Genomic DNA, 25,152 nt, shown 5'->3' with positions numbered 1-25,152 from the left:
CGGCTGCAGCGGCAGCGTCGTGTGTCATTACTATTTTATTTTTAACAAGTGTTAACTTCCTTTTCCTATTGGCTTAATTGTTGTATGCATATATGAAATCGCATATGGCGTAAAAGTTAATTACTGTATTAAATGAAACTAATACAGCTGCTGCTTGTCCTTTCACTTTACTTATAAGAATGGCTACAGCTTATAACTGAAAGGCCTTATAAGCTGCAATGCCAATCTCCAGGATACGATGTTTCCCATCAAGGGGGTATAAAAGGGGTATATTCGTCCTACTGGATGAGGACTAGCAGTCCTCTTTTTGGTAATTATACCCATGCATAATTTTTGAACTAACGTGAGCAACGCAGTGAAAAAGACATGTACGACCCTATTTATATATAGGATCACCTCCAGAGTCGATATAAGTCTCTCAGTTTTGAAGCTACCGACTTCATACTTCTTTCCTATGCTCGCCGTATATTTGAAAAGTCGGAACACCCGAGTCGTCTATGTCCTATAGCTGCCATACAACTGATTGATCGGAAATTCCAAAACCCTGGTGCTCTTTAAGTTAGAGGGATATGACTTTCTGTGGATTCGATTTTGGGCCAACTTCTCTGTATCTGATGTACCAAATTTCATAATGATCGGCTGACAATATCCTTTAGCTTTTTTTTGGTAAATTTTTTGGTAATTCTCAGCCCACTATATTCGATAAGGGTATATGTCCATGTCTACGCAAACTAATCTCTCAGTTTTAGAGCTATCGAGTTGAAACTTTGCACACATCCTGCTTTTGTTTGCAGGCAGTCGGAACGGCCGGGGTCGGTCGACTATATCCTATAGCTGCCTTATAACTGATTGATCGGAAGTGCCATAACTTTGATGTTTTTTAAGTTGGTTGGGACTTTCCAACCTTGCTATTTTTTAAGATGCTTGGGGTTGTTCCCAACATTTTTATTAAACAACTGATTTGATGGTGAAATTCTCATAAGGATCGGACTACTATATAAGATCCGATATAGATATAATAATATAAGCTGCTACCTAACTGCAAGGGTATATCAACTTCGGCTCCGCTCGAAGTTAGCTTTGCTTTCTTGTGTTTTGTTTGCGTTCTCCTAGATTTTTCTGCTAATAGGTATCTAATGTGTTTTTTATGAGAGAGCAGGAATTTTTATTTATTAAGAGGTGTCACAAATGGGGAGTAAATTTATTTTGTTATACTCCGTTTCTTTTAAAAATTTATTATTGTTAATTAAAGGGCAATTTTTGAAATGCTATAGTATAATTTCAAAAAATCATTTTTGCAATTATTTTTAATTAGAAATAGAGTAAAAAAAATATTCTCCCAGTGTAGGAAGTGCAAAGTGTATTTTTCTTTGTATGAAAATGTATCTGTCATAATTTGCAAAATTGCTTTCACAAAGTGCTTGGGTACAATAACTTTAACCTTATCGCGGCTGCAACTCCAGACGTCTTTCGAGCGACTTACTCGCAATCACTCGCAGTGTAAAGTGCTTGGTATTCGGTGCGCAACACGGCAGTTTTTCTGTATTTGTGTTGAGCATGTTAGCTCCTGTCTTCTTGATCAGTAACATCTCTGAGTCGATATAAGCACTTCTTTCTGTCTGTCTGTCTTTTCTGTATATTAGTCTGTCAGATTCTACGCAAACAAGTCTGTCATTTTAAAAGCTATCGACTTCAGACTTTGCATACATTCTCTTCTCTTTTCACGCAGTATCGGTATTAAGAGCAAGATCGGTTGACTATCTATATCCTATAAATCTGATTGATATGACATATACGAATTTTAAGAAATATAAAAATAAGTTGTTCGTCCGTACAGCATTATGCGGCCACTGTCGTCGAACTTAAACTCGCGGGCCTAACGGAAGGTCCCGGAGTCGTAGTCAAAACCTACAGAGGGACTGCCTAATGTTATCCTGGCTTATTCAAGGGCAGGATAACCTGGCTTTAATTTTTGTTGGCAGAGTTTTTTTATTTTTCACATACCGATAAATTCAGGTTTTTAAAATCCTCGTATTTGGGAAAGTCAATAGAATCCCAAGAAGAAAACTATTAGAAAACTTCACTTCTTCTCTTTATCTCAAAGCGGACGAACGTGTTTTTTTGTGCGCACTGCGTTGTCATAAAATTTGCTTATTAGATTTGCATAAACAATCGGTGTTTATTTCTATTCACTTAAAAAAAATAAAAATAATAAAATATTGCAATTCATAGATCCGTATCGCTTTGCGTGTGCAGTGATATATTTGGAGGTAAAATAATAACTTTATAAATTTTTCTTCCAAACATAGCCCTGCTCTTCTTCTTCATCTCTTACAGTGTTGCTTCTATTCTATTGCTCCTATTTCTCGCTCAATAGAGATTCTTATCTTTAATCTTCCCCTTTCGTTTCCCTGGTACAGTGGTACAAGGTACATCAATATTATTAATAAATCAATTATTGAAATTTTAATAATTTTTAATAAATTAATTATTTAAAATCTTAATAATTATGGAATTTAAATTGGTCTGTGCATTGAAGTCTTGTAATAAGACAATCTCATCTTCCCAGCCTACCATCCATTGCTGGCTCAGTGAAAACGTTTTACACGCTAAGTGTGCCGGGTTCACGGCCTCAGTTTCGGATGCAATCTCGCGTAGGTCTGGTCTCCACTTTTGCTGTGACGGTTGTCGTGCTGTTCAGGACGAAATGAGATCGTTCATGAGGCAGACTAAAAGCGGATTCAAGGAGTTGATTAGTGGTTTTCGAAAAATCAATGACCAACTCTGTGCGCTCGAACAAGTCTCCAAAGCGTAAAAAATCCTCTTTTAGTGATGTGCTTGTTTCAAATAATCTTCAGCCTGCTCAGCCGACAACTATGCATCCGCTTATATCTCTGGCCACCCCAAGGGCCGGCCCTGAGAAAAATTCGGCTTCCGAATATCTCACGATTAATGAGCAATTGTCCGATATGTCCTCTGTGGCATCGCATCAAGTGATCCTAGACCCAATAATTCAAACTCCTGTAACAGTCACCAAACAGGGCAATCAACCGTCCGGACCCCCGGTACGTACTGATATAGTTGAGATAGTTGCGGCGGCACCAAAACCCTTGCAGGTGATCCCACCACCGAAACATATTTTTGTTTCCCGGCTTGCCCCTGATACTTCTGAGATTGATATCTCGGCTTACATCAAAGTTTTGGCTTTGAGTCGACATAAAGGTGGTGGACATTACAAAATTTAAATATTTATACACCAGGCACACGTCATCTTTCAAAATACGATTGCCCTTGCAGATGTTCAAGACGATTTGTTCCGCCAGCTTTTGGCCAGAGAATATTTTCGTCCAAGAACATCAGCCAAGTACGGTGAAAAAAAAAATAACCAAACCTGTGGGTGTAAAACTCCCACATGTTGGTCGCCACCGACCAACCTTCCACTTCATCTGCCTCTGTTTTAAAAAACGAATGTCTTCTCTAACACTTACCTATCAGAATACAAGAGGATAAAGTAGTAAACTTCCCAAACTGTATTCTGATAGTTCTTTCTTTGCATCTCACATTATTGTATTTACAGAAACTTGGTTAAAGCCGGAGATCTTAAGCTCCGAAGTTTTTCCTAGTAGGTACACCACTTTTAGATGTGATAGAACTCTGTGAAGGGGAGGAGAAGTGTTAATCTCTGTAGACTCCAAACTCGCTTCTGAAGAGGTAAAATCACAAGAGTTTGGTGACATTGAATTCCTTTGCATCAAAATCACTTTGCCCGATCAATCTTTGTATGTTACCTGTTCTTACATACCACCTTCGTCCGAACCGCCAACATACTGGCAACATTTGTCCGCTATTCGTTTGGTTTTCGATCGTCTGTCTGATGGTGACCAGCTGATAGCTCTGGGTGAGTTTAATATCCCAGAGCTTATATGGTCAAATGTTGAAAATTCACCGTCTTTACAGCTTAACTCCCACCACGACTTCTCTGTGGGCATGTTTGACATGTCACTCGGAAAAATTAACCACGTTAGAAATTCTTTAGGTAGGCTGCTGGACTTATGTTTCGTTTCAGATCCTAACGGAATTACTCTTTCCAGAACTTTGCCCCTTTCTGACCCTGAGGATCCATATCATCCCACTCTTGAGCTTTCAATTGAAAACAACTCCTTACATTGACCTTAAGTCTACACTTAAATCTCATAAAGTTCGTTTCTTTCGTAAGGCTGACTTTATGAAATTAAATAAGTTAATTTCGGAATTTGATTGGTCTGATTTACTGGCATGCGATGATATAAACATCGCATAACAAAAATTTTATTTCACTGTAAACTCATTTTTTGACGTTTGTGTGCCGTGGAAATATCCGTCCGCTTCAACGAATCCGCCTTGGTATACGAGGCATCTTAACAACTTAAAGAATAGTATGAGTAGACTTTTGAATAAACATAGATTATCTGGCTGTACAGTTAGTTATTCTAGATACTTAGTAGCTCGGTCCAATTTCACCGTGCATAACGCAGAATGTTATAGGAGTTATACTCGCCTCTGCAGGATTCAGTTTACTCAGGATCCGAAGCAGTTGTATAACTTTGTAAACACTAAGCGTAAACATGTATCTTTTCCCCCACTGCTTACGTTTGAGAACTCTAATGCGAACACTGATCAGGCAATGGCCGATCTCTTTGCACAGTTTTTTCAAACTACCTATTCACCTAGCAGCAGTTTAGCTCAGCCTTACACTTATAATATCCAATCAGCCAACCCTTTATTTGGCCCATCTTTCGATCAAAGTGGTGTGTTATCGGATCTTCTTAAGATCAAGCCCTTGTATTCGCCAGGCCCTGATAGAGTACCAGTTCAATCAACCGCTCGTTAAACTCTTTAATCTATCGCTGGAAACTTCGATCTTTCCCCTTATGTGGAAGGAATCCTTCATTATTCCGCTGCATAAAAAAGGGAAAAAATCCGACGCTGCAAATTATAGAGGCATCTCTGAATTGTCAGCAATTCCAAAGCTTTTTGAAAAACTTATCACTCCACATTTGCAACACCTATGTAGTTCAATAATAACTCCGTGCCAGCATGGCTTCATGAAGCGCCGCTCCACCACTACCAACTTATTGGAGCTAACATCTTTTATCACGGATGGGTTGCGGAATGGCTTACAAACAGACGTCGTTTACACTGACTTTAGTAAAGCATTTGACTCTGTTAACCATTCGCTTCTTATAAGTAAACTCAGTCTTTTGGGATTCCCAACTGATCTTCTTATCTGGATTTCGAGCTACTTATCTGGGAAAACCCAACCTGTCTTCTTTAAAGACGTTACCTCGCTGTTAGTCTGCGCCACATCTGGGGTGTCCTAAGGAAGCCATCGTGGACCCATACTTTTTACATTGTTTATTAACGACTTTCCCCCTGCCTTAACTAATTCACTTGATCGAAATGTAAACTTATGTCTTTTTACCGATCTAGACCTCACCAGGCTATGTACTTTCTCTATGGGAACGCCTTAGAACGATTAACTCAGGTTAACGATCTAGGTGTCCTATTAGATTTGAAACTTAAATTTGCCGACCATATATCTACCATGGTTAATAAAGCTATGGTGTGCTTGGTTTTATTAAAAGATGGTCAAAAGAATTTAATGACCCGTACATAACGAAAACGTTATATACATCATTAGTCCGTCCGATTCTTGAGTATGGATCGTGTGTCTGGAGTCCTCAATATGGAGTACACCAAGATCACATTGAATCTGTACAAAAAAACTTCCGTACTTTTGCGCTTAGGGGACTTTATTGGGATGCAAATCTTTACCTCCTTTCTTATCGTAGTTGACTTTTACTAATCAACTTTCCATCATTAACAAATCGTAGTACGATGCTGGGTGCCATGTTTCAATATAATCTTATTTATGGAAATGTAGACAGCCAGCATTTACTAACACGAGTAAATTTTAACGTTCCTAGTAGAGGACTAGAAACTTTTGTCCTCTACGTCTCAGCCATTGTAGTTTGACATATGCCCAACACGATCCGTTCAGGGTATTATGTTCGGACTTCAATGGTCTCTACCACATCTTGTCACCTTGCTCTACTAACAATCTTAAATCGCTTATATTAACCGGCTTATCTGTGTAACACTCTTCCTCGTGATATCTTTCTCCTACTTTCCGCTTAACTATCTCGGATCTATTCCCGCGATTCGAGCCATACGTCACGCGGCAGCGTCCCTCGGTCGGTTGGACGGGAGGTGGGCTGTACGTATGCAGTGGGAACCGCGCAAAAAAAAAAAAAAAAAAGCGCATGAGGTCGGAAGCACGGTCCAGTCCATGGCGATTATAAATGCGTTGAATTAACAGTCTAAGTTTAAAATGAAATTATATAAAATACCTCATACAAATTAAATTTTCAGTAAAGGCTAACATAAGTTTATATTATCTTCTTAGCGTGCTTTTCGGCAGTACGAACAGGCTATGGGTACGTCGGCTAGCTTAGGTGATCGTATGGCTCAAATGGAAGCCATGGATGGGGCAGCGCGCTGTTTGGAGACTTTACGTATCCAAAATAAAATCTGCAACTGCAGACCGCTGGAATTTAATACACGTCTTTTGGAAGTAGCTAGTTCTATTGGAGCAAAGGTAAGTTCTTGTATAATATTTAACTTTCGAAATTGAATTATCATATTTTGAATTGCGAATATCTCCTCATTTCGGAACCGTAACTTAAACAAAAATAATAATTTTAAAAATTGTTATTTGTATACATTTGCAATGTATATTAATTTTGTCTAAATGTTTGTTATGCATTATTGAATATATTCTTGATCAGGACGACAAGTTAATAAAAAATAAGCCATATCCGTCTTTTTTAAGTAAATGTACAGTGTATACATCAACTGATTATAAAGTTTTTATTTCCGATCGGACGATTGTAATCGAAATAGGTAAGCAAAGAACGGAAAACAAGAACACATATGTATATGTATTTATATATATATATATAACTTTCATATAATACTTTTTTATTCATTAATTATTTTTTAATTTTTTACACCCTTGCCTCTGTACTATAATTACCACTATACTATAATATAATTATTACAATAACACAGGCCAACAGCAAAAAATCTCCACGCATAATTTTACCTGCTCCATAATTTTTAGGCTCCCCTGAACCAAAGTCCAGAACAAACATAGGTTCTATCACCCACAGTTTCCGCGGTGCACCTAAGAGAACAAATTGATCAAATTTTACCATATATTGAATTATGTAGGCCGTGTAATGGCCATCATTGGTGGTTAAACAATATTTTCGTCAATTAAATTGGAGTTTTTAATCTCATATTTTCAAAAAGTCATGGCAAAAAGTCATGGTTTTAGATAGCCATGACTTTTTGAAAATATGAGATTAAAAACTCCAATTTAATTGACGAAAATATTGTTTAACCACCTATAATAAATTATACAAAATTATTTCGAGTTTTTCCTTAAATCCAAAATTAAAACATGGTATGATCTACTGATTTCAATAAGAAAATAAAAATCTTCCATAGAAAAATGTTTAGGGAAAAATCATAGAAGACCAAAAATTAATGTAGAAAATCTGAGATTTCAACTTTGGATGCGTATTCCAAAGATATGGTAACTGCTACATACCATTTTTTAATTTAAGTTGGTACACATATATTTCAAAAATGATATGTACTAGAAACAATGATGGTCATCGCCATTACACGGCCTACATAATTCAATATATGGTAAAATTTGATTAATTTCTTCTCTTAGGTGTACCGCGGAAACTGTGGGTGATAGAACCTATGTTTGTTCTGGACTTTGGTTCAGGGGAGCCTAAAGGTTATGGAGCAGGTAAAATTATGCGTGGAGGAAAAAAAAGTTGGAAATTGTCGGCCTGTGTAATTAATTTTGTAATCTATATTATAATTTTGTTCAAAAGTTCATCTACGACCATATAAAGTATATATATTCTAGATCAGGATCACCTCCTGAGTCGATATGAGCATGACCGTGAATCTGTCTGTCTGTTTCTACGCAAACTAGTCTCTTAGCTTTAATGCTATAGACTTAAAACTTTTTACACAAACTTCTTTTGTTTGCAGGCAGTACATACTCGTAAGTCGGAACGGCCGGAATCGGTCGGCTATATCCTATAGCTGCCATAAAACTGATTGATAGGAAATGTGAAAACTGATTGATAACTTTAATGTTTTTAAATTTAGATAGATGGGACTTTTTACCGTTTCCATTTTGGGTAACAAAATACTATCTGCCAAGTTTTATACGAATCGGCCGACTATATCCTAATACTGCCATGTAACTGAACGACCGGAAATGAAACAACCTTGTTATTTTTTAAAATGTTTAGCGTTGTTTCCAACATTTTTATTAGAAAACTTAGCTGATGGTAACATTCTCATAATATCAGCCAACTATTTACGATCCTGTATGTATATATCAGTGGTTCCCAAAGTGGTCCAGGTGGACCCCTAGGGGTCCACGGGAGACTCGACGGGGGTCTACGTTGGGTGTAACAAAAAATGGGGGTCTACACTTTGTAAGCGGAGGTGCATGAAAATTAATTTGGTTTCCATAGTGAAGAACTAAGATATTTGCTTGACTTCTCCTATCAATATAGGCAGATAATATTTTGAGAAGCTCAGCGACTGTTACTTGTAAAACCCTGTAAAATTGTAAAAATTTGTTCCATATTCAGTACAACGCGTCGAGACTTGTCGTCGACGCGCCGCTGCCGGCAACCGTCCCGTCCGCAATACTTGTTCAAACGTGTAAATGAATTCATAATCAATTTTAAAGCAGACGTCGCCTATTTGACAGATTTGTTTAAAAAATTTAATGACCTCAACTTACAATTACAAGGGGACAGCCTTAATTTAATCAAAACAAAGAGTGTAATTTCAGCTTTTATTGGTAAATTCAAGTTTATGAAGGGAAATATTGGTCGGCGTGAATTTTCACAGTTTTCAAACTTATCGCAGGTAGAATGCCTTGATGAAGATATTCAGACATACATTCAACATTTGATTGCTTTGCATGGTGATTTTAAAACTAGATTTGAAGACAAGATGGAAATACCACCATGGATCATAAATCCATTTGATGAAACAGAAGTGGAGAATGTGATATTACAAGAGGAGCTACTCGAGCTCAGCACTAATGAGGAGCTGAAAGTGACATTTAAAAAAGGGTATCAGAAATTTTGGTTGCAGGCAGAAATACCTAAAAAATATCCTGGACTGTGGGCAATCACGCAAAAGCTTCTCATAGCGTTTCCCTCATCATATCTCGTCGAAAAAAGTTTTAGTGCCATTACAAACTTATTAACAAAAAAAAGGAGCAGATTGAATATCACAGAACGGGGAGATTTGCGGTTATTTCTTACAAAACTCAAGCCAAATATTGATAATTTGCTAACCATACATCAAGCACATCCATCTCATTAAAATTATATATATTTTTCTTAATTACCATTGTAGAAGTTACATTACGTTATAAGTGTCCAATTTTGATAACATTACGACTGTTATAACAATAATAATTATTAGTGTAATAATTTTAATATTTGAATAAATATCTACAACACAAGGATATACCTACTTCTTTTTGAAACTTAGTTTTGACGTTTTTTAATTAAAATTTGTAAAAATTGATTGGTACTTGTGCTATGAGCTACTTTTTCGATTGGCTAACTCTTCTTTTTTGACATGCGTTCGCAGCACAATCAATTAAAATTTAAAATTTGTTCAGTCGACTTTATTATCAAATGATTAAAACCCTATCAAGCAATAAATTTTAACCTTTTTTTCCAAAACTGTTGATTCGTCGTTGATTACAAAAATTGATAGTTATTTAGCTGCAAGGGGTCCACCGGATCCAGCCAAGTTTTGAAAGTGGTCTATGAGAGAAAAGAGTTTGGGAACCACTGGTATATATGCTGATACTTAACTTCAAGGGTATATAAACTTCGGCTCCGCCCGAAGTTAGCTACCATATAGCTGAACTAATGAAAATTATAGGTTAGGTTAGACGGCTGGCGGTCCTCTTGTGGAGGCAACCACCACACTTAGACTGTATTCGGTCCCTTGTGAAATCGTGGGCCGTGATCTAAATTCCCCTTATCCGCAGAAAAAGGACTTAGGTCAGGTAGTTGCTGGTTTTCTTTCTTGTTGGCTTCCCTAAGTTGGAGCTTGTATGAGGCTAATGTAACACTGGTACCCCCCAGTTCGCTCTAGAGCTATGCATTTCCCTGTAATGACCTGGGACCCAAATGAGGCTTATGTCATATTGGTTTGCCATCTCGTGGAGAGATCTGCACTCTGAGACTGTTTTGGAGTTTCTGGTAACCGAGCTTTTCGATTTTATAGCCGCTTGTCTATAACTGTAAACATTCATACCCCATTCATTCCTAAACATTCATACCCCACACTGACTCCTTTTTGTTTGGGGTAACATTCATACCCCACACTGACTCCTTTTTGTTTGGGGTATGAATGTTTAGGCATTTTATGTTTATGTATTTTAGTGCTTCCCTTATTATTATCACTTCGGCCTGAAATACGCTGCAGTGATTGGGTAGTTTAAAAAAAGGCTCTGATGCCTTTTTAAGGGGTTAAGTGGGTCTGGGAAGCCAAAAAATGGCCTATTTAAAAAAAAAATTTTTTTATATAAAGAATGAAATATTTTATTGGAACTTTTAGGATTATTAAATATACATATTTAAAGATGAATTTCTGAAATTTTGAGAAAAAAATATTTTACAGTTAGCCATTGAGACGTCATTTGCCATGACTCCTGTCAAAAAAGGTGATTTCGCGTTGACAGCACAATTCCTAACAGAATCATCTAAAATGAAAAAAACCAAATATTTTCCTTTAATACAGACCTAAAACTAGAAACTGAACAAAAGGAAAACAAAATCAAGCAAAAATTGGATTTTTGGGACACCTTTTTGGAAAAAAAATCAAATTTTGGTGAAATTTTTCGAACATTTTTTTTTTTTAAATAGTTGTAATCAACGAAAATAAAAATCCTTTGTTCAAGTTCTAGATAATCGTATCTCGAAGGCCTGTGCAAAATTTTATCAAGATCGGTTGAGTAGTTTCCGAGAAATCTTGACAACCGATTTCAAAAACACAGTTTTGAGAAAAACGCGTTTATAGCGTTTATAGCTGACCTCGAGCGTGCACCTTTTCAGGACTGCATCTCCGAAACTTTTATTCCAATCGACTTGAAAATTTGGGAGAATATTCTCAAGATTCTGGAGAATTTTATAAAAAAATAAAAAAACAACAATTTTTTTTTTGCCGCCAGACCCACCTAACCCCTTAAGGACGTTCTTTTTTTTGAGGGCTGGCCACCAGTACAATAGTATGGGTCTGACTATGGGGTTGTAGATCCAGCTTACAATATAGGGGGACATCCCCTACTTAATTCCTTGATTCATCCCATACTTGGCTTTTTTGCAGTTGAAGAGGGCTACAGCAGCCTTTTTAGACCTTTATTCCAATGTTAAAGTTTCAGTTTAGCTTCCTGTCCAATGTGAGCCCTAGTTATTTGACACTATTGCTGAAGGAGAGCCTTTGGTTGTTTAGTCTTGGGGGACGCTGGCGGGAATATTTCCTGCTGAAAAGAACTATCTGTGTTTTCTGCGCAGTAAGTCCCAGGCTATTCTTTTAAGAAAAGGCTCTTAGAAGAATGGCCTGGGAAGAAAAGGCTCTTTCTCTATTTTGAAAATGAGTGCGTGGAAGGCAGTCTCGGGGGATTTACCCCTTTTTTAAGTATGCTGTGCGTTGGAGATTTGGATAGGGCTTAGTGTTGATCATACCAACAGGCATGTGACTCTTTCTAGCGTCTTGAGCAGGAAGGTTGACAGACTGATTGGTGAGAAGATGATTCGCGATTCGAGCCACCGTTGTTGAATTTTGCCTAGTGAAAGGGATCTGTTAAAGATATTTAGGAGTCAATTTGCCAGAACCAATTTCTGCTGTTGGATTTGTGCAGGTATTATCTTGTCTGGACCGTCCGATTTATAGGGCTTGAAACTGTGTATTACACTGTATAGGATTTTCTGGTCTGGAGGGGCATTTGTAGTTGGCTACAAATGTCTGGCTTTCGGGGGTGGCTTTCGGGGTGCAACCAGGAAATTGGGTTTCTAGCAAGGTAGGTAGAGATTCCTCACTTGTATTGGTCCTTTTTTCAGATAACCTAGAGTTGTGGCTGATTGGTATAGAATATTCCTAATCTTCGCAGCATGAGCTCGCAGCATGAGCTCGCAGCATGAGCTCGCAGCATTCGATGTCCGGGCAGAAGGAGTTCCATGAAAAGCGCTTCGCTTTGCGGATAGCCTTTTTATAGGAAGCCAAAGAGACCTTGTATTCGGTCCAGAGTGTCTCCTCGTTTCCGTCTTTAGCCCTATTAACCTGTGGTACCTATGGTCTGAGACAGAGTGTTTCTCTAGGATTTTCCAGAGAAATACATGGCTTAGTATCTGTTTCGATACAAGCGTGAGGTCAATTGGGGAAGGTCAATTCCCTGCGATTTGCAATAATAAAGAAGGGATCATCTCTCTTATTGCAAAGGAAAAGGTTTGACCTAAGAAAAAAAATTAAATGAGTCTCACAGCAGTTATTTGTGTTTGAGGTCGCCCTTTGTAATTGGTAAGCACTGGAGTCACATTCCATAATGAGGCCTCTGTTGAGCCTTTCGCTGTCCTGTTCAAGCTTTTCTACCAGCTCAACGGGGGGTAGAACGGCAGTAACCGGATTGGAGTCATCTGGGACTCCACGGTAGCTGCCGCGTTGAGTGCGTCGCTGATATTGTGGAGAAAATAATATGCTAAGGTGCTTTTTAGCTAAGATGCAAGCTATAATTTTAACTTCTGTATTACTTCAGTGTTAGCTACTAGTAGCTTATACTCCATGGTGGCTAGTCCAGAAATCTTACCTCCTGCTATTTATGGTTCCTGGACTAGGACTATAACGGCTCCATCCTTGGCCAGGTGGAGCAGCAGTACACCTGACGCTTTCTTACAATGGTGGAGGTTTATCTGCAGAATCCGTGAGGACATCCCCTCCACCAGTAGCCTTCGCTTTGTCTTCATCGCAGATGACCCGACTCGCAGCCATCCTACGCAGCAGCAACGCATCGGTTCGCAGCAGCAACGCAGCAGTGCAGCTGAGGCTGCCTTACAATGGTGGAGGTTTATGGGCAGAATCCGTAAGGACATCCCCTCCACCAGTAGCCTCCGCTTTGTCTTCATCGCAGATGACCCGACTCGCAGCCATCCTACGCAGCAGCAACGCATCGGTTCAGTAGCCGTCCTCGATGTCAGTTGCCTCTTACTCTGAGGCCAGTTCCTTCTGATTAGTGGTTTGGATTGCTCCATTGTTCTAGTCCGATTTGTAAACCTCTATGGTTAGGAAGCTAAAGCCGAAGTTTAGTACCGCCTGATTTGTCGGTCCTTCCATCTCCTCTACCTTCGCCACACGCCAGTTCGTCGTAGGAAGATGTGGTTTCACCTTTGCAGAATAGTAAGGATCTGGCTTTGTTTATTTATGGAGGCCGGGACCCAGATCCTAGATCTATGTCTGCATGGGACATCTCGCCAGCTTAGCGCAACGAGCTTAGCGGACTCGTAGACCTTTTCTAGCTCGCCAACCGCTGTCTTGTATAGCTCTGCAGGACCCTCATCATCGCAGGCTATCATCTTAACACTGCCTTGGAACCACCCCGCATCTTTGCAGATGGGAGGGGGTCCTGGTTCCTTGGAGGGTAAATTAAAGCACTTCACTGCTTCTAGTAAATTAAAGCAATTTGCTGCTTCCCCTGTCGGTAACCCGAGCAGAATGCGGCTTTTCGCAATCTCTGCAAAGAAATGCTTTGGCTTTATGAGCAATTGCTTTGCCATTAGTCCTCCCGGCACATCCTGGTCGCTCATTTTTGGGATGTGGATTTGGCTCCTGCTTCGCTGGGGCTCGAGCTGGGAGTCTCGGCGTCTTGCCATATTGTGGAAGAACTCCTTTGGCCCATACCACCATCTTGAGCCACTCTTCGGAAGTTTTTTCCGATTTGGGCGTTCCGCATAATGTGCCTGCCAAGTTTGTTAGCCGCTTCATGTTCGCTAGCCTTTTTCCCCTTCTGAAAAAGGCATCAAGGCACTTGGGCCGGGAGATGCTGCCATGGTGGGTGGTGTACCTTTGGCCACCCCAAGTTTGGGGCGGGGTCCGCCTAGACCCTGCCAAGCTTTCTTAACCGGACGGGTGGGCTCACTCGCCATCTGCACCGTCTTCGTTTCTTGGCCAGACTCAATTGTCATTACCAGTGTTGTGGGTTTTTTGGGAGATCCTGACTCCTTGTTTGTTATTTTTTTGTAAGTGTTAGTTTGCTCCATACTATGGTCAGTCCACTCAGAAGGACAGTCCACTCGGGCGGAGATCCTCAGGCTCAGGTACCCGTTGGAGACTGTGGAGAGTTTGTGTATTCAGCATTGCAAATGATACAACCTTGGTATTTTTGAATACAAAAACTTGGGATTTTTTTTCAAATTATTTTTTAGAAATTTGATTTAATATCGAACTTTTAATAAAGATTGGCCCACTATATCTGATCTGATAAATATCTTATAATATAAAATTGTACTTAACTGCAATGGTATATCAACTTCGGTTCCGCCCGAAGTTAACTTTCCTTTCCTGTTTCCTGTCTCTTCAGAAAGCTTCAATTTATATAAAACTAGCAGTACCCTGCCACGTTTCGCTGTGGCATATTGTTGTTGCACGCATAAAAAATAAGTCAAACAAAAAAGAATAATTTTCAAATTAATTAAATTCTGTAATACTTGTGGGTATACAATATTCTTTGTTTCTCCTCCTTAATCATTCATTATTATTTCTGTATTTTAGTACATAGGTTGCTCTTCACTTAAGCACCTTGTGATACACGACATTTTTTGTTTTATTATCAGGCGCAAAAACAAACAACGCAGATGGTCTTCCGACCCGTGAACATGCCACGTATAATTGACCATGGGAAAAACATGAATGTTCTAGATTTAAACCACAAACTTTTAAGGATTGTCATGGCAAATGCATGTTGATTGTCATGGCAAATGCAAGACGTATCGGAAATTGAAGTCTTTTAAATTCAAACGGCATATCGGTTGGGATCATCGGGATCCTCGGAATGAGAACTTCCTCACCTTCGAATTTTCCTATCATTATCGTAGCGTAAATTACATTGTTCATCAATTTACTAACCACCAAACGCGTACCGTTGCACAGTTTATATATTTGTAAAAATTTATTCTGTGTATCTTCGAAAGGTAGTAATGATCCAATTCGATGGTGAATCTGTCCTTGTATCTACAAAATAAAAACCAGATTCTTTAACTACATTCTATGTAAGTACAAAAATAAATACCTTAAATGTCGGATTAAAACCTCCTTCTTCGATAATGTCTGCCCCAAATGACGTCATTTGGAAACAACTATTGTATTTTCGAGTATTTGCAAGAAAGTGGCGTGATTCTTGTGTTTCGCCGCAAAGCAATGAATACAATGGCTCTTGTGGCGGAGTCAACACTGGCAATTTCACTTTACCATTAACGCAGCATAATCCAGGCGTTTCTCCGGAAAACTTTAATGCACCACAATACTCGCAAACAACGTCCATTTGCCCAATGCAAACGCTAGGATGCAAGCTGTAATCATTGCTGCAATCGTATCGAAACGCAGCTCGATTCAAATCAGCTAAATATCTGCGTCGCAAATTGAAATCTATTTGAGAAGCACGAAGTCGAGCCATACTATTGCGGCGCTGTTCACGTGCAATTTCTCGTTCTTCTTCAGTCCTTTCATATGCAATATTTTGTATTCTTCTTGCATTACGGCTTTGTCGGGAAAGATTCGACCGTCTTGGTCGCGGCATTATTAATTAAACTTCACTTCACTTCAATCCACTTGTTAATTATTTATTTAATAGAAATAGTTTTAATATTGATTTCAGCGCAACACAATCTTTTTGGTTCGTTGTTAAATTTGAGAGCCTGACTATGAATTTGACTTCGTTTGTAACTGACATTTTGACATTTGACATTTTCTTCTTAGCTGTCTGCCTAAATAAAAAAGTATGGGCCAGGGAGGAACGCTGTCGAACGGGACAAAAAGTATCCTATGTCCTTCTCCTGGCTCTAAGCTACCTCCCTACCAATTTTCACTCAAATCTGTTCTTCCGTTCTTGATTTATAAGTGGTGTAACATAAAACACGATGTTCTTTTATATATATATAGATTCGTTTTCTGGTATAATAAGCAGGGGTTTTCCTAGGTACTAAGTTCGCTCTTTCATAGCGTTTAACAATCAAATGTTAAAATCGGTTGATAAATCGAATACTTTTTTATTCTTCCTTTTCAAGGGGCAAAAAACCGAATTTTTTCAATAATTTTTTTTTTTGCATATAAAACATGAAATATTTTAATGTAACTTATATATAACTTAGTTATATAATATAACTTTTTATTAACTAAGAGACACATATTTAATAAACAATTTCATACACGATTTTAGACAATTTTATAAAAAATGTAAGATTTTGATGAAAATTTATCGAAATTTTTTGTTTTTTAAAAAAATCTTTGCTAATACATTGAAGACCTGGGTAAAATTTCATTAAGATCGGTTGAGAAATCTTGACAACCGACTTTTAAAACACAGTTTTGAGAAAAACGCGTTTAAAGGTTTGCGCTCTGCCTATACCTGACCTCGAGGGTCCACCTTATCAAGGCTGTATTTCCGAAACTATTAATCGGATCAACTTAAGAACTTAGGACAATATTCTAGAGATGTTATTGAATTCAATAAGACTAGAATTCAATAAGAGAATTCAAAGTATTCCCATGTAACCCCTTACATAGTAGACTTACATAGTACCCGCGCAGGTTAAGTTTTTTTCAAATTTTTGCCACTTCCCTGTCGCCCTCAATAATTTAATATTTCTGTAGCGCTAGTTCAGGAAGTTATTATGGAAAAAATTTAACTTATTCCACCGAACTATTCTACCGAACTATTTCTAGGTAATTTATATAGAATCCCCCCAAAATAAAATATTGAGCGCCAGCTCATAAAAAATTTTTCCGAAAAAAAGTCGGAAGTCTTAATTGATCGAAAAGGCCATAACTTTCGTATTTTTCAAGTTAGAAAATGGTTGTGCCATTTCCGATCATTGAGTTACAATGCAGCTATAGAATATAGTCGTTACCCAAAATGGTATCCGTCAAAAGTCTCATTCATCTAGCTTAAAAAACAAGTTATGCCAAATCCGATCGTTCGTTAAAATGGAATCCGTAGAAAGTTTGATTCGAATGTTATGACATCTTTGATCAATCAGTTATATGGCAGCTATAGGATATAGTCGACCGATTACGGTCGTTCCTTTTTATATACTACCTGAAAAAAAGAAGGATATGTGCTAAGTTTCAGATCGAAAAAAAAGGACAAAAATTGAGAAAAAAGGAAGTGATTGCAGTATTCTCTCATAATATTATACATAACAGTATAACAAGTAAGGTACGTTTTGATTATGTTAAAAACCCAAAAAAAAGAAAGGAAAGCTAACTTCGGGCGGAGCCGAAGTTTATATACCCTTGCAGTTATAAAGCAGCTTATTTTATTATATCCCATATTATATACGTATATAGTTGGCCACTCCTTATGAGAATTTCACCATCGAATCAATTTTCTAATAAAAATGATGGAAACAGCCCTAATCATGGTGCTTGGCAATCAGGAAAGGTTGTGCCATTTCCGATCGCTCAGTTATATGGCAGCTATAGGATATAGTCGGCCGATCCTTATGAAATTTGAAAGATCGGATAAGATTGCCTAAAATGGAATCTTTACCAAGTCATATCTCTCTACTTCTTTCGAAAACTGAGAGACTAGTTTGTGTAGAAACAGACAGTCAAACGGACAGACGGACATGCTTAAATCGACTCAGAAGGGGATCCTGATCAAGAATATATATACTTCATAGGGTCTAAAATGTCTCCTTCACTGCGTTTCACACTTTTGACCAAAATTATAATACTCTCTGCAAGAGTATAAATATTGGTATTGGTAAGGTATGTAAATATGTTTCAGTAATGGTTTTTTATTTAAATTTTAAATAGTTTCCGTTAGTCTAGATAAAGGTAATGGTGTGGTTGAACGATTGGAAAATTAATCTAATATATAAAATATCATGTCATGGTGTTAGTGGTTCTACTCCTCCGAAATGGCTCGAGCGTGAAATTTCGTGAAATTTTGTGGGCATATTCGTTAGGGCTGAGGATCGGACATCTATTTTTCATCCCCTTAAATGTTAAGGGTGGCACACCCCTAATTTTTTTTATTGTATTTTTTCGACAAAATTTTTGGTTTTTTTATTTTTCTATGGTGCACATAGAAATATTAGACATTTTTATTCTATCTATAAATTTTTCTTTTTTTTTTGCCGTCCGTTTTGCCATAAAATACGTCCTGAAATATGTCCGCAGCGGTCCACTAATTGCCCGTTATTAGCTTTTCCATATTCTTTGTTCCTTCCTGATTCGCATACGCTTTGTTGTTCTTTTGTAGCGCATGCACTTTGGGAGCTTTGGTGGAGCTTCTGCGCAAGCTCTTAGGTTTTATGCACTTGTATATTCGGCTTTGTTGGATCGGCCGCGGAATTTGTTTTGGGGTTAAATTGACCCATAATAAATTGGAATATAATTTGAATCTTTTTTATTAATTCGGCCGCTATCAAAACGCTGATAGCTCAACAATGTGTAATGCCCTTAAAGAAACAACTTCTATTAAACTTCTATGAACTATGAAATGCTTCTTGTGTGGTGGAATGATATAGACAGCATTGCATCGATGAACGTGAATACAGATAATTAGATATTTGGTCTGTCTGTTCTACATGGTTGGACTCTGCTATCACTGTGGACGGAAGTCCACGAGGTGACGACCTGCATGCCTAGGCGTGCGCGAGGAAACTCTAAATATAGCCGAAGAATTAAAAATTTTCTGTAGGCAACCGATCTAAATGAATGATATACCAATCGAAAGGTATTGTTCCAATTAGATAATATTTGTTGAAACATATTCCAAAAGTTATTTGGTTTGGGAGAAATTAGGTTGAAAATAAAAAAATTTTTTATCACTAAAGTGGGGCTGGTGGACACATTTTAGTCCCCAGATAGAATATTTTTATATCTTTTTTTTTGGTACCTCAATCGACCCGATCCGACATTTCATTCAGAAGTTATTCGAAAAATTCGATTTTTTCTTCTTCTTCAAAATGAAGCCAGTTTGCGTCGGTTTGTCGGTTTGTCTGTTTGCACTATTTTTATCTTAAAAATCCTGAAAAAAATTGGAAAATGTTTGTTACTATCATATGAGCAACTATTGTTCTACAACTTTTTGAAATACCTTAAGCTTACGTCAAAAAATTAAAAAAACTTTGTTAATGAAAAAAATCATAACTTTATAATTAAGAAAGATATCAAAAAGAGCTTTACACCGTTGAAATGGTTTTTTAAATATCAATTTCACTTTATTTGAGACCAAACGTCTATATAGTACACAAAAAAAAATACACTGAAAATAAACTTTTTTTTTAAGAAAAAAAATTATTTTTCTAAATTTGGTCGGCTGATCCTTTTTATACGTGGAGATAGCTTTTGAGATGACGCAACTTTTGATATATCGCTCATATCTGGCAAAATCCGTTAACTCAATTTATAGTCCTGTAAGTGCAGCTACCCATTTTGTACAGCCTCCTGTGAAGCTTGCATTCACTTATACATGTGTGTGTATTTGAATGGCAACTTTGCTTTTTGGAGTCTGCATATATTTGGTCAATACCCTTAAAAAAATGGAGTATATCTTTTCAGATTTTAGTTTATATATTTAAAAATAAAATCCAAATAAAAAAGGGCTTAAAAAGTAAAACGTAAACATTGACTCAAGTTGGACTCGAACCCAGGCCCTCCGCGTTAGGAACCACGACGCTCTCCACTCGGCTAACCTCGAACTTTGTTGCTTGATGGCAACTTTTGATTTAATTCTGCTTTGTGTTTCAGTGTCTCATGTCTTAATGAGAAGACTCAGAAGATTGGTACTTCAACCGACCCGGTCCGACATTTCTTTCAGAAGTTATTCAAGAAATTGGATTTTTACAGTTTTTTCAAAATGAAGCCAGTGTGTCCGTATTTTTTTCTTGGCAATCCTGAATAAAATTGGACATTTTTGTTATTGTCATATGAGCAATTATTGTTCTACAACTTTTTGAAAAAGCTGTAAAACTCTAATTTCTTGAATAACTTCTGAAAGAAATTTCGGACGGGTCGGTTGAGGTACCAATCTTGAGGTCCCAAAGAAAAACAAGAAAGGAAAGCTAACTTCGGGCGAAGCCGAAGTTGATATACCCTTGCAGTTGTGCCATTTCCGATCGTTCAGTTATATGGCGGCTATTGGATATAGTTGAAATTTGGCCAATAAGATTATTTTGCCCAAAATGGAATCTGTACCAAGTCCCATCTTTCTAACTTAAAAAACACCAAAGTTATGCCAATTCCGATCGTTCTATGACAGCTATAGGATATAGTCGGCCCATCCTTATGAAATTTTGTACATAAGATATTTTCAAATATTTCAAAAATAAAATCCAAATAATAAAAAATGGCTTAAAAAGTAAAACATAAACATTGACTCAACTAGGATTAGAACTCAGGCCCTCCCGTGTTAGAAACCACAACGCTCTCCACTCGGCTAATCCCGAACTTCGTTGTTTGATGGCAAATTTTGATGTAATTCTGCTTTGTGTTTCAGTGTCTCATGTCTTAATGAGAATAATGCAAAATTTTATGAGTAGAACGCTTTATATGCATATGCCCCCACTGAGCATATAATGCATATAAATAAATGCAGCCACCACCGTTTTGGGCCAAATCATGAGTTAAAAGCTAAAAAAAAACCAGGCAAACCAACTCCGCCAATACTGTTCTAATATTTATTATTTTATATCAGACACCCAAAATAAATTGTTACATTCAACAATTGGTTTAACTAGAAAAACTGGAAAAACGTAATTTCCAGTTTTTTTTTATTTTTTATCTTTGCGCATTTATTTTTAGATATAATACATGTTTATTATATGATTGATCGGATATGCAATAACTTTGTTTTTTTTTTTATAAGTTAGAAGGATGGGACTTAGTACAGATTGCATTTTGGGAAATCTTATCCGATTTGCAAAATTTTATTAGGATAATTGGCTTTAATTTTGTTGTTTTTGAAGCTAGAATGATGGGACTGTCTACGGTTTCCGTTTTGGGCAATCTAATCCTATGTTCATAAGAATCGGCCAACTATATCCTATACCTGCCATATAACTGAATGATCGGAAATGGCACAACCTTTCTATTTTTAAAGATGCTTGGGGCTGTTTCCAATATTTTTTCCAATATTCTCATAAGGATCGGACAACTATATAAGATCCGATATATATAATAATAATATAAGCTTCTGCTTAACTGCAAGGGTATATCAACTTCGGCTCCGATTCAAGTTAGCTTTCCTTCCTTGTTTTTATACCCTTGCAGAGGGTATTATAATTTTGGTCAAAAGTGTGCAACGCAGTGAAGGAGACATCTCCGACCCTATAAAGTATATATATTCTTGATCAGGATCACCTCCTGAGTCGATATGAGCATGTCCGTCTGTCCGTTTCCACGCAAACTAGTCTCTCAGTTTTAAAGCTATCGAGTTGAAACTTTGCACACACCCTTCTTTCCATTGCAGGCAGTATATAAGTCGGAACGGCCGGGATCGGTCGACTATATCCTATAGCTGCCATATAACTGATTGATCGGAAATGCTATAACTTCGTTGTTTTTCAAGTTAGAAGGATGGGACTTTCTGTGCATTCTAATTTGGGCCAACTTATATGATCTGCTAAATGTCATCAGGATCGGCCGTCTATATCCTATAGCTGTCATATAACTGATTGATCGGAAATGCTATAACTTCGTTGTTTTTCAAGTTAGAAGGATGGGAGTTTCAATGGATTCCTCTTTTGGCAAAATAATTCGATTTTCCAAGTTTCATAAGGATCGGCCAACTATATACGATCCGCTATATATCTAATAATATAAGATGCGTGGCGCCACCTAGCGGACTGCGACTCAACTGCAAGGGTATATAAACTTCGGCTCCGCCCGAAGTTAGCTTTCCTTTCTTGTTTTTTTATAATTTATTATATAGTGGAACTCTCATAAGGATAGGCCTCTCATCTGTTAATTTGTTAAAATAATTTGGTTTCCCACAACTACGAAAAAATGTTGGATTTTAAATACATTTTTGGGCAAATTTTTAATTAAAATTTTTTAACTAACCAAATTCCAAAACCTTTGTAAATTAAAAATACGTATAACTTTAGAGCCACTGAAGCTATCGAAAAATTCTTTACGTAAGGTTTTTAATTATTCCACCTTCTTGAATGTCAAAATCTATAGAGTTAAAAAAAAAAGAGTTTTGATGTTTATCCTTTGAATTAAAGTATTGCTAACTGGGTGATTCTATATATTATGCGTTCTGTTTTAAATAATTGAAGATCAATATATACAAAAAAACAACTGATACCATATAAAAAAACCTCTTGACGAGGTAAAGTACCGGTGACGAACCTGCATGCGAAACCCAAAATATCTGATATCAATTTTAGTGACAATAGCATATTTTCGTATAGGTGTACAAAATTGCATATAAAAATATTCTTGTTCGGCACGTGCAAGAAAAACAAAAAAAAATCAGTCACGTGCCGAACAAGAATATTTTTTATATGCAATTTTGTACACCTATATAGCATATTTTCGTCACTAAAATTGATATCAGATATTTTGGGTTTTGCATGCAGGTTCGTCACCGGTACTTTACCTCGTCAAGAGGTTTTTTTATATGATTAAAATATGCTGCTATTAAAATAATTTCAAGCTCGTGGGGAAAATGAGAAACAACTCGTTGCTAAAAATAAAGGTTAAAAAACAAAAAGAGTTGAAAAAAAAATGTGGCCTAATAGTGGACAAACCAAAGCCGGGTTTCGGTAATACTAACGATGGAAACACGGCTAGGCGTTTCTTCCCAAATCCAGACTTATCCGCAAAAATTACTAATGTAGACATTGATTTAATAAAAAACTTCACGTTATATTGATAGCTACGAGAACTTGGGTCGGGTGAAATGATATTTTTTGGAAAAAAGGGTGCAATCGATTGCCCATCAAATGAACACAAATGACCATCAATATTTTGAAATTTTACTTTTTGAATTTTTTTTTAAATCGAAATAAACCAAAATGACCACCAATGGTCATCTTTTAAAATTTTGAAAAAACTTTTATTTTTTGAAATTTTTAAGTGTTCAGTTTAGCTCAATTTTTTTTCCAATAGTGTGATAAACAATGACCATCAATATTTTCAAATGACCACCTACCGTTTTGAAATTATTTAAAATTGAAAATAGTAAAAAATTTTTCAAAAATTTCAAAACCGACTTTTTGAATTTTTTTTTTCCAATATCGAAATAAACGCAATTGACCAAAAATGGTCATTTTTTAGAGTTTTGACAAAACTGTTAGTTTTTAAAATATTTAAGTTTTTAGTTTTGGTCATTTTTTGGACAGGTAAAACAAAATTAAAAAAAAAAACCACTGAATTCGTTTTCCATTAGTGTGATAAACAATGACCATCTTTTAAAATTTTAAAATAACATTTACTTTTCGAGATACTTGATTCTCAAAGTCTTAAAAATAAGGAAATTAAAAAACCAAAAGATGACCATCATGGCCCATAGCCTAAAACATATAAATTTAGAAAAAAATTGATTTTCATCATTGCCCATCCCTTAAAACTTAAAAAATTAACAAAAAACTCTATGCCCATCATGGCCCATCCCTTAAAAGTTAAAAATTTAACAAAAAAATCATGCCGACCATTGCCCATCCCTTAAAACTTATAAATTATTAAAAAAAAATCATGACCATCATTGCTCATCCCTTAAAAGTTAAAAATTTAACAAAAATATCTATGCTCCGCATGGCCCACATCCTAAAACTTAAAAATTTTAAAAATAAATCTATGCCCATCGCTAAAAACTTAAAAATTTAAATAATTTGTAGGTTCTTGCAATTTGAACATTGGAAGTATAATATTAAAAAGGTTTTTGTTACTTAAAAAGTCTAACTCGTCATTTTTGGAAAATTTTCAACTTATACGTATCATGGGGAAATCCAGAAAATATACACACACAGGTCGTAAAAGATACAGTTACGGTAGTTTGGGAAAACACTTAAAACAAAAAAAGTTAAAAACAAGAAAGGAAAGCTAACTTCGGGCGGAGCCGAAGTTGATATACCCTTGCAGTTCAGTCGCACTCCGCTAGGTGGCGCCACGCATCTTACATTATTAGATATATAGCGGATCGTATAAAGTCGGCCGATCCTTATGAAATTTGGCATATTGAATTATTTGTACCATATTCTGTACCAAGTCCCATCTTTATAACTTAAAAAACACCAAAGTTATGCCAATTTCGATCGTTCTATGACAGCTATAGGATATAGTCGGCCGATCCTTAAGAAATTTTGTACATAAGATATTTTGGTCAAATATAACATTTGTGGAAAGTCCCAACCCTCTAACTTAAAAACACCAAAGTTATGGCATTTCCGATCAATCAGTTATATGGCAGCTATAGGATATAGTCGGCCGATCCCGGCCGTTCCGACTTATATACTACCTGCAAGGAAAAAAAGGATGTGTGCAAAGTTTCAACTCGATAGCTCCAAAACTGAGAGACTAGTTTGCGTAGAAACCGACAGACAGACAGACAGACAGACGGACATGCTCATATCGACTCAGGAGGTGATCCTGATCAAGAATATATATACTTTATAGGGTCGGAGATGTCTCCTTCACTGCGTTGCACACTTTTGACCAAAATTATAATACCCCCTGCAAGGGTATAATTATGCGAAATACATATGTACATATGTATGTAATACCTAAGGTACATTGAACCAGTATACCATAAACAAT

The 25,152-nt window shown here is 36.9% G+C and overlaps 1 protein-coding gene across 4 annotated transcripts in view; it reads left to right on the top strand.

Annotated features, from left to right (window-relative positions):
* The window catches only part of LOC6505343 (43 kDa receptor-associated protein of the synapse), a 566,987-nt gene that overhangs the window by 323,918 nt on the left and 217,917 nt on the right, over positions 1-25,152 (top strand). For all 4 annotated transcript variants that reach the window (XM_032452150.2, XM_032452149.2, XM_032452151.2 and 1 more), the window contains one exon: positions 6,446-6,637. In XM_032452150.2, coding sequence (XP_032308041.1) covers positions 6,446-6,637 — 192 coding nt within the window. The remainder of the gene's footprint in view (positions 1-6,445; positions 6,638-25,152) is intronic.

The sequence above is a fragment of the Drosophila ananassae genome, assembly GCF_017639315.1.
Source record: "Drosophila ananassae strain 14024-0371.13 chromosome 4 unlocalized genomic scaffold, ASM1763931v2 tig00000054, whole genome shotgun sequence".
Taxonomy (NCBI): Eukaryota; Metazoa; Arthropoda; class Insecta; order Diptera; family Drosophilidae; genus Drosophila; species Drosophila ananassae.
Note: the sequence above shows the minus strand (reverse complement) of the source record. Positions and strands in the feature narration are given on the sequence as shown.